The sequence below is a fragment of the Sphaerodactylus townsendi genome, linkage group LG03, assembly GCF_021028975.2.
Source record: "Sphaerodactylus townsendi isolate TG3544 linkage group LG03, MPM_Stown_v2.3, whole genome shotgun sequence".
Classification (NCBI taxonomy): domain Eukaryota; kingdom Metazoa; phylum Chordata; class Lepidosauria; order Squamata; family Sphaerodactylidae; genus Sphaerodactylus; species Sphaerodactylus townsendi.
Window position 1 is genome coordinate 60,020,381 of NC_059427.1, and position 15,146 is coordinate 60,035,526.

General features: G+C 41.7%; 1 protein-coding gene across 5 annotated transcripts in view; it reads right to left on the reverse strand.

Annotated features, from left to right (window-relative positions):
* Positions 1 to 14,415, reverse strand: part of CFAP92 (cilia and flagella associated protein 92 (putative)) — a 75,850-nt gene extending 61,435 nt beyond the window's left edge. For 4 of the 5 annotated variants that reach the window (XM_048491773.1, XM_048491771.1, XM_048491772.1 and 1 more), the window contains exons 1-3: positions 14,369 to 14,415; positions 7,366 to 7,661; positions 1,574 to 1,764 (exon numbers count right to left, since the gene is read on the reverse strand). In XM_048491773.1, the coding sequence (XP_048347730.1) occupies positions 1,574 to 1,764; positions 7,366 to 7,661; positions 14,369 to 14,388 (507 nt within the window). In that variant the 5' untranslated portion in view covers positions 14,389 to 14,415. Of the gene's footprint in view, positions 1 to 1,573; positions 1,765 to 7,365; positions 7,662 to 14,285 lie in introns of all 5 variants that reach the window. The other variant, XM_048491770.1, reaches the window with a different exon arrangement.
* Between the last annotated feature and the right edge of the window lie 731 nt (positions 14,416 to 15,146).

Below are 15,146 nucleotides of genomic sequence, written 5' to 3' on the forward strand. Positions count from 1 at the left end.
TTCAGAGCGACGGCAGCCAGCAGGAGGTAAGGAGGCATTTGGGGCCGGGGAGGGGAGGGGAATACGCCGGCTTCCACCCGCTGCCGTTCGCATGGCAGTGGATGGAAGCTGGAGTTTGCAGAAAACCTCGCTCCCTGAGCGAGTTTTGAAAACACAGTTTTGGCAGGAACAGTGTTTTACTGGGCTGCAGTTGTTGCTTTCTGCCCATGCGGAAAGGGCCTTGGATAATAGTAATGAAATAACTTATGCAGTCAGTTTAATAGACAACTAGTTATCCAACCAGCTAATTTAGAATAATGCAACACAATATTTACTCTAGGTTAAATGGGCAAAAAATAAAATCATGACATCAATAAAAGAGATTCTTTTCAAAACATCTTATTTTCCTTGCAAAGCTGATGACATCTCTGCTTGAGCTTTTGTAAAGTAGGCAGTGAGTACTTCACTGGCAAAATATTTTCAGAAACACTGAAAACCAATCCTTCAGCCAAGTTGTTTAAAGTGTCACCATCTGCTTTCTAAGGTTTAGATAGCTTCCATGACCCACCAAAGATATATTCCTCATCAAATTTCACACTGATGTGACAAATTATATCTGTTTTATAAGCAATAGAATCGTAATGTTTTATAACTTTAGATCAGTGGTTCTCAACCTGTGGGTTGGGACCCCTTTGGGAGTCGAACGACCATTTCACAGAGGTTGCCTAAGACTCTCTGCATCAGTGTTCTCCATCTGTAAAATGGATAAATGTTAGCGTTGGGGGTCACCACAACATGAGTAACTATATTAAAGGATTGCGGCATTAGGAAGGTTGAGAACCACTGCTTTAGATAGATGATAATATTGCTCTCCCCAAGCTGTATAACAGATGTACCAGTGTAAATTAGAAATAATAGAAATAAAGCACTATTAGAATGTTTCTCAAGCTGCTCTTGTTATGCAGCTACTTCACTAGCCGTAGAATACTTCGTATACTCCAGCTAATATACCAGTTAAATTAGAAAATGGATGAGATTTATGGCAGGTTTGGTCTGTCTGAGAGATTTCCACATAAGCCACTCAGAGCTCCCCGGAAGATGAATGAAACTAATGTATTAAGTGACCTAAAAATGCCTGGAAACAAACTTTCTCCTTTCAGTCTGTGTCAGAGAAGGTGCAAGACAATGCATTCTTGCAAACTTCAACTGAACACTCTGAAATTAGTTTGGCAACAAGTGTAAGGAAGCTAGATGGAAGCTATAAGTGGATAGCACTAGGATTCCCACTTTCCTAGGACTTCAAACAAGATCAATTTGGAAACCATGATACCCATATATAGTCCAAGGAAATGTACTGATAATGGGAACAATATTCATTTTTTTAATACAAGCCATCTATAAATAGTCTTGTGTAAGCTTTAGAAGAAACAAAACAAACACTTTCAATCACCCTGTGAATGCAAGGCAGTATTTAATATAGTTAAGAATATAGTGCTAGACTACTACAGTTCTAGACTCGTTATGTCTAAGGAATATTTTGCATTTATTAGATTGCAGTACAATGACAGAAAACAGAAGTGTTTTTCATTATTACCTCCTTATCACTGTCCAGAAATATCTTAGCTATTGAACCAAACATCACCAAATCTACTTTTCGAGGCTCTGCATCATCTGGTAGAAGAAAATACTCCACATGATAAAAACGATGCATTTTTGGAATTGGTCCTACTTTCGTTTTAGATGCAGTTCTTGAGATATCATATCCTGAAGTAGAGTAAGATTTCCCTAGACAAATATTGAAACTGAAATAAGATTTTTAAACAATACAGATCATTTTCTCTATTTTACATAACCAAATGTTCCAAGACTCACACTTACTATAAAGATACATGTTCACTCCAGAGAGAGACCATAGTGAGAGGATACTTCTAAATCTGACTTTGGAGCCAGTGTGGGGCTACGCTGGTTTGTTTGCCCACCCTGCCAGCATAAGAAGCACATGCTGGTGGGGAGGGCACATTGGGAGGTGGGAGGGTGCCATAGAACTTAGCAGCACTCTACCTGGAAATGCCTGCTCACCGCAGAGTTGTCCTGGCCTGAAGTTGAATGCTGGTATGGCTGGGAGTAGAAGTTACTTTAGTTGGCTACCACTAGGCTTTGGAGTTAGGAACACCCCCAACATGGGTGTTGGCCTTACACCACCAAAAAGGGTGGTGTAAGTCTGTTTTGGACTACTTTCAGTCAGCCAGGGAGTTTCTGCTGTTTGCTTCCCTTTGCTTCTTGGAAGTCCTCTGGAGGGGGTGCAGCGGCGGCAATATCCCCATCCCCTGGAGCTCTCAGGATTGGGCTGTTAAAAGCATAAGATTATTCAGGTATCTGTCAATTTTGTCTATTCATTTAAAATATTTATGCTCCACCTTATCTTCTCAGAGTTAAGGTGGCATCAAAGAACAAACAAATCTGAATGAAAAACAGGTAATCTAACCACCTGCTTAAAACCACCTCCATAAAAATTATAATTATATAATTATATGATATATATATATATATATATATATATATATATATATATATATATATATATATATATATATATATATATATATATATATATATATATATATATAATATTATGTATACATGAAACATATATGTATATATATGAAACAGAAATAAGATTTTTAAACATTTTTAAAGATTTTTAAGATTTTCAAAGATTTTTATATATATACACATCACTTTAGACATAACTATGCCCTATCACATATGTTAACAATCTTTCACTCAAATTTGTTTTCAAATTGTTTTAAATTCACAAAAGATCTTTCTTTTATCTTCTACTGCAGTGCAATCCAAAGCTGGCGGGAAGGCAGGAATGGCATCATTCTGGGACTGCTCTGCCGCTCCAGAGGGCTTTCTTGCAGCCCAGGAAGTCCTAAAAAGTAAAAAAGAAGCAAAAATCCCCCACAGTGGGGAACAGAGCTATGCCACAAAAAATGGCCAATCGAGCTCTGGAAACATGCCCCCCAGTCCATCCCAATTCATGCCAGTGCAGCATTTGCACCGGTGGTAATGGAGCCTAGGTAATGGAGCCAGCTTCTGGGTCAGTCACTGTGGAGACATACAGTGCCCAGCAACCCAAGTAAGTTGCCCCCAACTGGTGAATTTGCCCCTTGCACTGGCGGAAAGGGTATTTCTGCTGGAACAGGCATGAGCTGGCTCCACGGGGGGATTCATATCCTCCCCCTGGATTGGGCACAGGGGGATTCACACCCTCCCCCTGCTGGTCCATAAAATCATCCAGCAGACTTAACATTTGTATCATTACACAGAAAAACAAACAATTAAAAATACTGCCTACTGTCAAAGAAAAGCTGGAATATTATTCATTTATTTTCTTTTAACAGGAAAAACCTACATTTTCAATGAAAAATAAATTATTTTAAAAATTTATCATCACAACAAAATATAGGAGAATAAAGTTCTTTTTACATGAACTATTTAATCTAGTTTGCATGCTTCACCTTCAAGATCTCAAGCAATTTCTCCCACTGAAGAACGTCCTTTCACCTCCCCAGTAACTAAACACTATATGGATGTGAGGGCAATCTGTCTGTGACATTTGTCACCCCACTGATCGCCAGGGTTGATTCACCTGATTTGGCTGGCTAGGTGGGTGTCCCCTGCCTCTCTTACTGCTCCATGTGCGTTCTCTCCCCTCCCCCCCAAAGCTGCTTGATCGGTGAAAGAGGATGCTTATTCCAGATAGTACAATTCTTCGGTCAAGGGTATAAAAGGAAAAAACTGACCAAACTCAGGCTAGAAAGTATTTTGGGCATTTCTCTTTACTACCATAGAAGTAAAGAAGGAAAATTTTCCTACCACTAGTTCATCTGCACAGTCTTGTCCTATTTTTGAGTGGTGAGGTGCCTACTGCTGGTGTGTCCCCAAAGTGTTTCTAATGAACATTCAGCAGTCTTCTGCAATTTAGTGAATGACTGTTTTGCAGGTGAAATCTTGTAGATGTCACTTGGAACATCATTGTGTCACATTATGTTACCTTGGTTACTGCTGCCTAAGGCAGTAAATAAAATGTTTAGTGATGCTCAATACTTACCCTTTCTGACTTGTAACATCATGGCAGTAGCTCTCTATTTAAAGAAGAAAGTGGTATTGACAACTGAAACCAGAAGGAAACTCTCCTTGGACTCTACTGCTTGCTCCAAAGCTCTTGATTTGAACCAGATGCTTGAGCAGTTGATGGCACTCAGGTCCAGATATTTTGGGATGATACTATTAGAATCCATTTCAGTTTACTTTCTGGATAGTTTGGAGCTGAACCTTTGTTTGTTAGCCTCATGGGTGACCAATGGGTACTGAAAGAATGATGGGCAAATACGGCTCTGACTCATCTCCAGAGACAACATTGCCATCCAGGAGGCAGTGATGGATGAAGAGCTCCTGCCAAAGCTGGCTGCATGGCTCCTTCAGGGCAGAACTGTTGGGAAGGCCAGCTAGGTGTTGAGCACATCATCACATCAAACCAGAAAGGTGGGGCTCAGGCTGGGTAAGGTTTAAAAGGAGGCCCCATTCATTGTTCAGCCTGTTCTTCAGAAAACACCAGCGGTGGTTTCAGAGACTCAGCTTGGCAACTCAACGGTTCAGTGCTCCTTCTCAGCCCCCGAAGCAGGACCAGGATGAGGAGATGGTGGAAGCAGTGGTGGTGGTAGTGAATATCTTTGCTCCTAATTGAGAACTGAGTGGGGAAGAGCAGCAGTAGCGACATGTGCTTTTTGGTCGGGACCCTTGCGGCTCAACTATTTGCTCTGCCAGCATGCTGAGGCTGTGGGCAACAGGGTGGAGCTACAAAAACATTTCCTTCCAGATCTCAGGCAGTAGCAGCAGGTGTCAGGGATCTACATTTGCAGGCCCTTGTGGTAACAGAGTAGCTTGAGTAACCCCTGGCTGGGAGAGGGGATGCTTTCCAGGCGAGCTGCAGGCGTTGCAGGTCTGGGCTAACTACAACCCCCCTTCTTTTCAGGGTGGCATTAGCCACTGCATCAATGTACTTGAGGGGGCAGTCATTTGCTTGTTTTCGGCAAGCAGGCGTGGCTCCAAAAAGGCAGTGGCAGGGTGGAAACAGTGGCTTGCCACACCACAGAAATTAAAGGCTCCCACCCCTGAAAATGGGATGAATAGGGGTACTTCCGGGGTATGCTACAGGTCAGCATGAGCTCCAGGGGGCAAGTCCACAATACAGCACTCCTCAGCACTCGAGCTTCCGCTCTGGGGTTGGCCCCTCATTAGCAGCACCACCCAAGGGTGAACAGGAGGCATGCCAGAGCTTCCACTGCCACTCCATTGCTAGATCCAGCTGGGTCCTTGGGTCTCTAAAGATGGGGGCTCCTGGGGGTCACTCCACCCTGTCCAGGCAGCCTCCAACCACAGTTCCTGCCTCCAGGACTGGGCCTCAGTGGAAAGCTAGGGTGCACCCAAGGAATGGAACCAGAGTAAGCCCCTCAGACTCCTTCCACTGTGACTAACTGCTCCTTTATCCTTTTGTTCCACCAAAGAAATTACCCTGTGTTCCATTAACAGTTTTGCCACTCTAGTTAAACTGCAGTATCCTATGCTTTGATTTTTGTTGGGAATTATTCAGCACACATTTGTAAACAGGCCATAGTAGGCCCATCACAAACTAGGTGCCCATCCCTGCACCAAAAGATTGCAAGCACTTAAAAGTGGAAAAGGGTCTGCATCCAGTGGTGGGATCCAAAAATTTTAGTAACAGGTTCCCATGGTGGTGAGATTCAAACAGTGGTGTAGCGCCAATGGGGCTGGGCGGGGCACGACGGGGGCGTGGCCGGGCATTCCGGGGGTGGGGCATTAAAAATTTCTTTGTTACTGCAAAAACTCTTACTGTAAAAAAAAAAGTTCCTAATTTCCAGCTGGTATCTTTCTGTCCATAATTTAAACTCATTATAGCAAGTCCTATCGTCTACTGCCAACAGAAACAACTACTTCTCCTCTAATTGACTGCCTGTCAAATACTTAATGCTTTCAAATACTTTATTTTGTTTCTAGAAATCAAAAGAAGGATACTTTCCTTAAACAAGGAACTTTACCATATTTCTAAAACATGTTTTCAAAACAGCCCAACAGGGAGAATTATCCCGTTTTCTACTTTCGCTAACCAGCCACATAAAAAACAACAGGACTTTATGCCAACTATGAAATCATGAGTGGTCACTACAGTTTAGTGAAGATTCACCATCACCACTGTTTGTTAACTATATTCTGAAGGGCTAATACATTCAATACTCAAAATAATTTGCACTTTAGATTAAGACACAAATTCATTAAAACATGGATCTAATGGACCATTCCTACGGCATAGGCATATTCAAGAGCTAGATATCAAGGCTACTGCCAGGATACACAGGTCATGACTTTTTTAAAAATTGAGTAAGCATTAGTAGTTAGTACCTTTAACCTTTCACTTATACAAAATGCTTTGTAATCCTTTAGCCCCATAAATACCTAAAATCAGTCATTAACACTCCCTTTTTATTCCTGGGTGACCTTGGGCTAGTCACAGCTTTCAGCCCCACCCACCTCACAGGGTGTTTGTTGTGAGGGGGCAAGGGCAAGGAGATTGTAAGCGCCTTTGAGTCTCCTGCAGGAGAGAAAGGAGGGATATAAATCCAAACTCTCCTTCTTCTTCTGTTTAAAGTAAAAAATAAACCAGAACATCATCCATTGTGAACTAGAATTCGCAATCCATACTGTATATTCTGCAAATATTTCACATTAATTAATCCAGGATTAGAGACACAGATTAGCATAACATTCTCACATACAGGAATACAGAGCTTTTAAGTGGCCAAGCATCATGGTAAATCACAATTTATCATAAAATGAACAGACAGAGTGCCAAAATAAATAGCCTACCAAGCAAGTAAAGAGTCCCCTGGACCCAACAGTAGTTAAAGGGTCCCTTCTCTTACTAGCCGGCAAGCTCCGGGCTACGAGAAAGAAGAAGAGAGGGGGAGGCGAGGGCAAGGAGACGGAAAAGCGGATCCAATTAGTAACCCCCTCTCGGCACACACAAATAATTAGTAACCCACTCTCGGGAACTGGTGAGAACCTGCTGGATCCCACTTCTGTCTGCATCACTGCCATTTAAATGAAACAGCAATCCATAAATCTAGCACTGTAGTCGGTAAGCATGAAATTAAGATATTTTTATGTCACTATCCTGGAAAGCAGCATAATCAAATTAAAAAAAATCTGGGCCAAATTTCCTCTTCTCTGTTGGACAATTCATGAATTTGTATGGCATGTTCCAAAATGAAAAAAACCCAATAAAACATATATTTCACTTACTTAAAGGAGGAAGTGGGACAGCCAATGAGACTGCGAACATACAGGTGATCGGGTGCCCAGGCTCAGATTCCTGACTTTCCTCTAAACAAGGGACTGTTCTGCTTTCATCTTCAGGCAAGAGGTCACAAGCTCCACCTGCCTCTGGGCTACCAATTTCATTGGGACTCTCTGGCCCCATAGTGTTTAAATCTGCTTCTTTCTCTTGTGTTTTCACCGGTGTTGTCAGGTGTTCTTCCCTCTTCCTCTCTTCTTCCGTTTCTCCATCAACTCCATCTGCTGATGTTTTCTCTGTCATCCTGAGGTAGAACAATTAATTATTATTTGGGTTTCTGCCCTAAAAAGGAGGTTCAAGAACACTTCCTAGCAAGGATGTAGGTAAAGGGGGGGGTCCTTGGGTTCAACCCCCCCCATTACATGTCCAAAGCTCTGCCCCTCGTTTGTAAGTTTTTTTGTATTTTTGTGTTTTTTATTTTTGGCCTGCAGGGAACACAGTTTTTAGACTAGCAGCACCAAAATGTCAGGGATTTGTTGGGAAACTCTCCTGATGATACCACCCAGTTTTGGTAAGGTTTGGTTCAGGGGCTCCAAAGTTATGGACTTCTAAAGGGAGTGCCCCCATCCCCCATTGTTTCCAATGGGAGCTAATAGGAGATGGGGGTTACACATTTGAGGGTCCGTAACTTTGGCCCCCATGAACCAAACTTCTCCAAACCTGGGTGGCATCATCAGTAGAGTCTCCTACTGATACCACCCAGTTTTAGTGAAGTTTGGTCAAGGGGGTCCAAAGCTATGGACTCCCAAAGGAGGTGCCCCCATTCACCATTGTTTCCAATGGGAGATAATAAGAGATGGGGCTTCACCAAACCTGGGTGGTATCATCAGGAGAGTCTTCTAAAGATACCCTGAAAGTTTGGTGCTGCTAGCTTAACAATTGCACCCCTGACAGCAGGCACCCTCCAAATTCCCCCCGTTCTCCTTTTAAATCCACCCACTTCGCCATGGATTTAAGGGGAGAATCTGAGATCCCCAGTTTAAACATTGAAAGTGATGCTGTTTCATTGTGGGGAGAATCCACCCCAAAACAGCATCACTTTCAATGTTGTTTTAACTGGGGGCCCCAGATCCCCCCTTTAAGGTGGATTTAAAAGGAGAATCTGGGCTCCCTAGTTTAAACACCATTGAAAGTGATGCTGTTTGGAGGTGAATTCCAGCATCACAGCAGCCGCCATGGGGGGGGAGGGGTGCAAAATTCAGATTTTGCACAGGGCTCCATTTTCCCTAGCTATGCCTCTGCCCGGAGGGGAGGGCAGAAGGGACTGTCGGCTGGGAGCCCAGCCAATGGGTGGGTCAGGACAGGGGAGTCTGCAGTCCCTGGCCTTGGAGGGCTGCTTTTATAAGCACTGAGGCTGGGGGCATGGCTTGGAGATGCATGGCCACGCCCCTGGGGGCATGTGGGTGTGTGGCCCCACCCTCGAATCCCCCCACAAAAAATCTATACCTACATCCCTGCTTCCCAGTATTCCCCCTCCACCACATTTCACTTGCTAGTTGACATATCACCAACCACCAATTCACACCTCCACTTATAAACAAGAATGCCTGGTTTTGTTCTGTGTCTCTGACCGGAAATAATACTGAACAGTTTGCCAGGTGAACACCAATGTGACATGTGTGCATTCAATTATTAATAATACTAATTTTGTTGTTATTTTCATAGCACCTTCAGTGATTACAGTGCTTCATACAACTAATCAAAGGGTAAATCCACCCAAGTATGCTCACTGCTTGATGAATATCATTAGATTAAGGCCAGCACAGGTCCAGATTGTGCTAAGATTAGATCTAGGGACTTCCTGGCTTTCAGCTCACTTTTAAACCACAATGCTACTCCAGCCTTTGTAAAGCCAGGTGAGCAATGAGCGTACCTGCCAATTTATGCCTACGACAGTTTACTGAAAGGAAACAGGGTTGTAGTACAAAGGAATTGTTCAGCAGTCCATTTTCATGAAGCTTAATAAGGTTGCAGTTTTAATGACTGTGAAAAAATTTAGGCAGTTTTGCTTCATTGTTCACTGTATGTATTATTCTCTTTTATCACACTGTTTATTTTATTGTATTGTTATATTATTTTATTGTTTTACTGTTCCACATTTTGTAATCCACCCTGAGTATCAGCAAAAAAAGGCAGGCTATGAATAAAGTAAATTAAGTAAATAAGATGGGCTCAAGAGTAGAAAAAAACCCTTCAGTTTACCACAGTTGGCAGTGCTCTGCAGCCGTTTAGCTTTCTACCTTCAAACTTCATAGTATATATTTGTGCAGTGGATGACCAGTCTACAAGATTTCAGTGCAAAGAGGGAAAGGGAACCACCAAACAGTAAAAGGCAAAAGCTGTACAAGCTGACCTCTCTACCTGAGCATCTCAAACTACTAAGAGAAATGCCTATTTCTAAAGTCAGGTTCCATATAGATATCCATATTTTATCAGAAAATGCATACCCAAAAAGGTTCTGCAAACATAGTTTCAAGATTGTGGCTCTGTACCTAGTACCCAAGACTTCTTTTACCCTGCAAACTAGATGCTGGCTCTGTCAAAGAAGACAGTGCAAAAAACTTATTGGGCAGCTAGGTGCTTCACAATGATAAAATATGTATCCTTAGAATGAAGCTAACATCTTTAAGGAACAGATCTGCTATGTTTAAAAAATTCCACAATTGTTCTCCAAACAATGGAATCAACATAGACATTAGGCTACATGGACATTGGGAACACAATTTATGGTCATAGAGTAGTCATTAAACCTTTGAAACTCACACTGAGAAGAAGCTTCCATTACTTCCCTTACCAAAATGTAAATCTGCACAGGCTCAGGTCTATACATACTTCTGTAGCACGACTCGCATAATTTTAAATGTTAAGCTCAAAAGTCAGAGAACTGTTGAATATTGCCAACATGAACATTAGATGAACGCCAGAAAATGCTAAATACATTTACATTTGAACTCAGTGGATATTAACAAAATGGTTAGACTTAAATTCTCCCAGCTTCAATAAGAATCACACTTGACTTGGTTTTCCCTGGACTGCTCCCAGTATGGATATCTACTGTATTTAGCAGTCCCATCACCCTGTGAATTCACCACTATTACCTAATAATTCATCATCAAATTCCCAATATGCAAGTGCAGAAAATAAGACTGTGTGACTACCTGGTAAACTATATAGGTGCAGGGAGAGCATAGATTTTTCCTCAGTTTTGCCATTCAGAAGGCAAAATGTGATGTTTCTCACTCTACATCCATCCTTTATATTCCTACTGTAGTCGCCAACTGAAGTTACACTGAGGTGATTTGCACACAACAGGCTTGTATAGTTTCCCTGTTGCCAATGTGGCTTACATGCCTTAATTTTGAATGACTATGTTAATGACAATATGATACCAAGAGGGCTATGAATACAAAAAGGTCCTGCTATGTTTAGTGAGGATGAGGTCTTTAAATATAAATGGGCAGCAACCCTCAATAAATGTTCTCATGCTTTGATGTTACTGTTAATAGAGAAATGACTACTATTGACAAGGAGTTGGATACTGTGTTGTCTAAATTAAACATTTCTATTTCATCAGAGGAATTTGAATCAAAATTATGTAAAATTGAGGCTGAAATTAAAACTTTTGAAGATAACATTCATGAGTTTTTAAAATGGAAATTTAATAGGGATTCCAGTGGTTATTTAAAGGGATATGTTTACCAATGGATGCAAAATAAAACATTTGCACGTAAATCACGCCGTGTAACATGGCAAGATTTGATCCTATTTCATTGTAACAAGTTGTGTTTCTTAGTATTATTCAGTTTAATGAGCCTTGAAGTTTCATTACAAGGTTGGCATTGAGTCTAGATTTCTGGGTAGCTTGTTCTTGTATAGATGGCTGATTTGTTACATACTTGTAAACTTGTGTACATTTCCATATAAGTAAAACATAAGTAAAAAGTCTGTTGTTATTATTACACTCCAGTTATTACACTCCAGAAGGCCTTATTTTGTCAGCATTAAGCTGTCACCTTGTGGTACAATTTTGTCCTGTACTACCTTGATGAGGCTGCCAATGCAATACAGCACCAACAGGACGTCCACATGGCAGGTTTCCATGCCCTAGTACCATAACAACAACAACCCTTGCATCTTGGAGGATTTTTCTTGGGTTTTTTTTAAAATGGCAATTGAGTATCAGCATAATGCTACAAACTGTGTATCATATTCCCAGAATTCATAGGTTTCTTTTTTACAAAAAAATGTCTCTGGGCCCTTTAATTGCACTGATACACAGATGAAGACACAGATCTCCAAAAAAGAGGCTGGGAATGAAAGCTGGGAATTCAGGGAATCTGATACATATGCTGATAAACATCAATATATCTAATTCTCCAGAGGATCTCATCTGCAGATACTTAAATGTGTGGATCAGAATCATTTCGAGAGAATGGAAATATGTTAACAATTTGAGGGGAACCTCCACCCTGAGTTTACAAAAAAGTCTGATTTAAAAAATAGAGGGAGATTTAAATGCAGGCAACATGAACTTTTATCAGTGCACTCTGACACAGCTCACCTCCCCTCCCCCTCCCAATACTCTCTTCTCTGAAGGCTGGCTTGCAGGGGGAAAAGACAGAATCCACCTTCCTCCCACCAATGAGGTCACACTGCAGACAGGCATCAGAAACTGTTGCCATTTCCAACTGCTTTAGTCCAGGAGGTGGAGCGAAGGAGACGGAGCCTCCGCTTCCCCCTTCCACCACTGAGGGAATGGTGAGGTGGTCAGGGAAGGAAGAAGTCCAGATACACATTGGCAAGGGTGAGAAAAAGCTGCCAGTACTGCCCATCCACCGGGAGCCAGAACATGAATAGGTGAGCCAGGTGAGTGAGCAAGAAAGGGAGAGTGGTAGTGGTTATGCTGCCCGCAGGTGGGCTGCCAGGCAAATGACTGACCTGGTGGGCAAGTAGAAGGGAAGATAGGATCCCCCACGGAAATGTTGTGAGTCACCACTTGTAATGATATAACAATGTTCAGTGAGTGATTAAAAACACAAAAATGTGACGGATAGAAGGAAATGGCTATCACAGGGACAGAGGCATGGAAATGGCACGGAGAATCTAAACTTTCCCAGCAACCTTTCCTAACATTATTGTCTTTTCCAGTGAGTCTTATTATGTGACCAAAATGCAACAGCCTCAGATATGTCGTTCTAGTTTCCAATGACAGTTCAGGATTGATTTGATTCATTCTGGATTCTCCATTAATTTGGGAGGGGGGGTTGCAGTTGGTGATATCCTTAAAAATCTCCTTCAATACCACATTTTAAAGGAATTTACTTTCTTCCTGTCAGCTATCTTCACTGTCCAACTTTCACACCCATACATGGTAATGGGGAATACTATGGCATGAATTAACTTAATCTTGGTTACCAGTAACAACACATCCTTACACTTAAGAATCTTTTCTAGCTCCTTCATGGCTGCCTTTCCTAGTCTCAGTCTCCTTCTGAATTCTTGGTTGCAGTCTCCCTTTTGGTTGGTTTATGATTGAGCCAAGGAATAAATTTTTTTAACAATTTCTTCATCACCCTTAAAGTTGTGTGATTTCCAAGTAGTCAATAATTTTGTCTTCTTGATGTTTGGCTTTGGCACTTTCCCTTTTAACTTTCAGCAGCAAAGTCTTTGCTATTTTCTGCCAGTAAAGTACATTGTAAAGTACAAGGAGGAACATTGTCAATGTTCCTCCTTGACAAATTTCACTCCACCTTCACCTAACCCTAATCCAGCTTTCCTTATGTGTTCTACATATACACTGAACAGACAGGGAGTTAAAATACAACCTTTTTGGTACAGTTTTTCAATGTACAGTTTTTCAGTGCACCTTTTCTTTATTTTGTCCTGTTCAGTTAATATATTTCCATGTTGATCTTTCATGCCTAATTGTGCTTTAAATTTTCCTTTGATCTCTTGGATCTTGTGGAACACGACTGTTCTTCTTCTTTTGTTGCTCTCTTCTATTTCTTTGCACTTGTTATTATAATAGTTTTCTTTGTCTCTGTGTCCAAGTCGCTGGAACGGTGGTTTACGACTTTTGATTTTATTTGTCATATGTTAAGAGTTTTCTCAGTCATCTATGGAGGCTTTTCATTTCTTTTGCACAAAGATTCTTCCCTCATAATATTTCTAGTTTCAACCCATGGTTCTTCTGGTTTATGTTCACTTGAACTTAGTAATGCAAATTAGTTCTTTACATGGTCTTTAACCCTTCAGAAATGTTGCTTAATTTGTATTTTGGCACTATGAATGCTCTGGTCTCTTTCTTCAGCTTTAGTTAATTTCCGATATCAACAATTCATGGTCTCCTGGTCTTGTTTTAGCAGAGAAAATAGAGCTTCTCCATCTTCTGCTTCCAATTATGTGATATTTGATTTCTGTACTGGCTGTCTGATAATGTCCATGTTGGTTTTTCCAGTCCAGTATTAAAACCATAGGGGAAAAAAGTGTGGTGACAAATGAAAAAACAGACCAAAAGCATGTGGTGGGAGAGTATCTAATCTTAATTAAAATGTACCCAGACTAGAGTGGAGCAGACATGGAGAAAGGTGTGAGTATTAAATTCGAGGAAGTCCAGCAGGCACACAAGAAAGCTATCATCCAATGCATACTTTACCTGGAAGGAAGCTTCTCCGAACTCTGTGCAGCTTATTTCTGAGGAAATGGGCATAGACTATGGCTGCAGCACAATTGCCATGGCATGAGTTCGGCTTTGGGGGCAATGCCACAGCAAGGTTTCCTCTAGATTCCTTCATAGCAAGCAAATGGCCAGTACAAAAAGGAACACACACACACACACAAAACAAGCAGGAGCAAGCCCCGATTTTACCTGCACCAAATGGAGCCAAGACAGAACACGGCCACAAACTATTTCCCCCGGCCAGCGCACAATAGCAACAAATTTCGTCTCACTTGTGCTTTGTGACCAACATTCCATCTCCTTCCGCCTCTCCAAAGAGTCCTGCTCCCTTTTTCAGTGCTGCAAGAAACTTGGTTGGCAGTCGAGCGGCGCTGACTGAGCGACTAGAGCTTTCTTTGATTGTTCTTGGCGTAGGGATCCCAAGAGAGGCGGTGGGAGAAGTTGCTAAGGAAATCGTTTGCTTTTCTGCTGAGACGAACTAGGCAAAAGTCATAGCAACTTGTGTTCTAGACGCTAAGGAGGAGGGGACTGGAGACGATCCTAGGGAACAGGGAGCAATTCAAGGATGTAAAGATCAACGGACGCATTATCCGCCCCCCCTCCGGCCCCCAGCATTGAATTGCATTGCTAGAGAGTCTGCAAAGTTATACGTTCACTGATGTCCAGTCGGTGCGTTCCAAACACGTTCTGTTCACGGGCAGAGAATGATTGGAGCTTGTAAGGCACGCTCAGACTGTTATCGTGATCGATCGCGAAAATGTGATTGGTTGATTCAGGGTACTGTACATTATAAAGATTTTCTCCTTTTTAAAAACGCTCAGTCCGAAATAGACTTTACACACAAAACGTTAGTCCTTAAGCAATAACAAAATAGGAGTCTGTAAAATACCCTGTACAGTTGCTAGTTATTTGGTTACTATATAAAAAAAATCCAAAACATAGACATTTAATGTTTATGGCAAGATGTGACTCACTTCCAACTGCTGAATACAAAGGGAGGCTTAAAGGTATTACTTGGACTGAAAGAAACTGTTTTTGAGCACTTGGAGT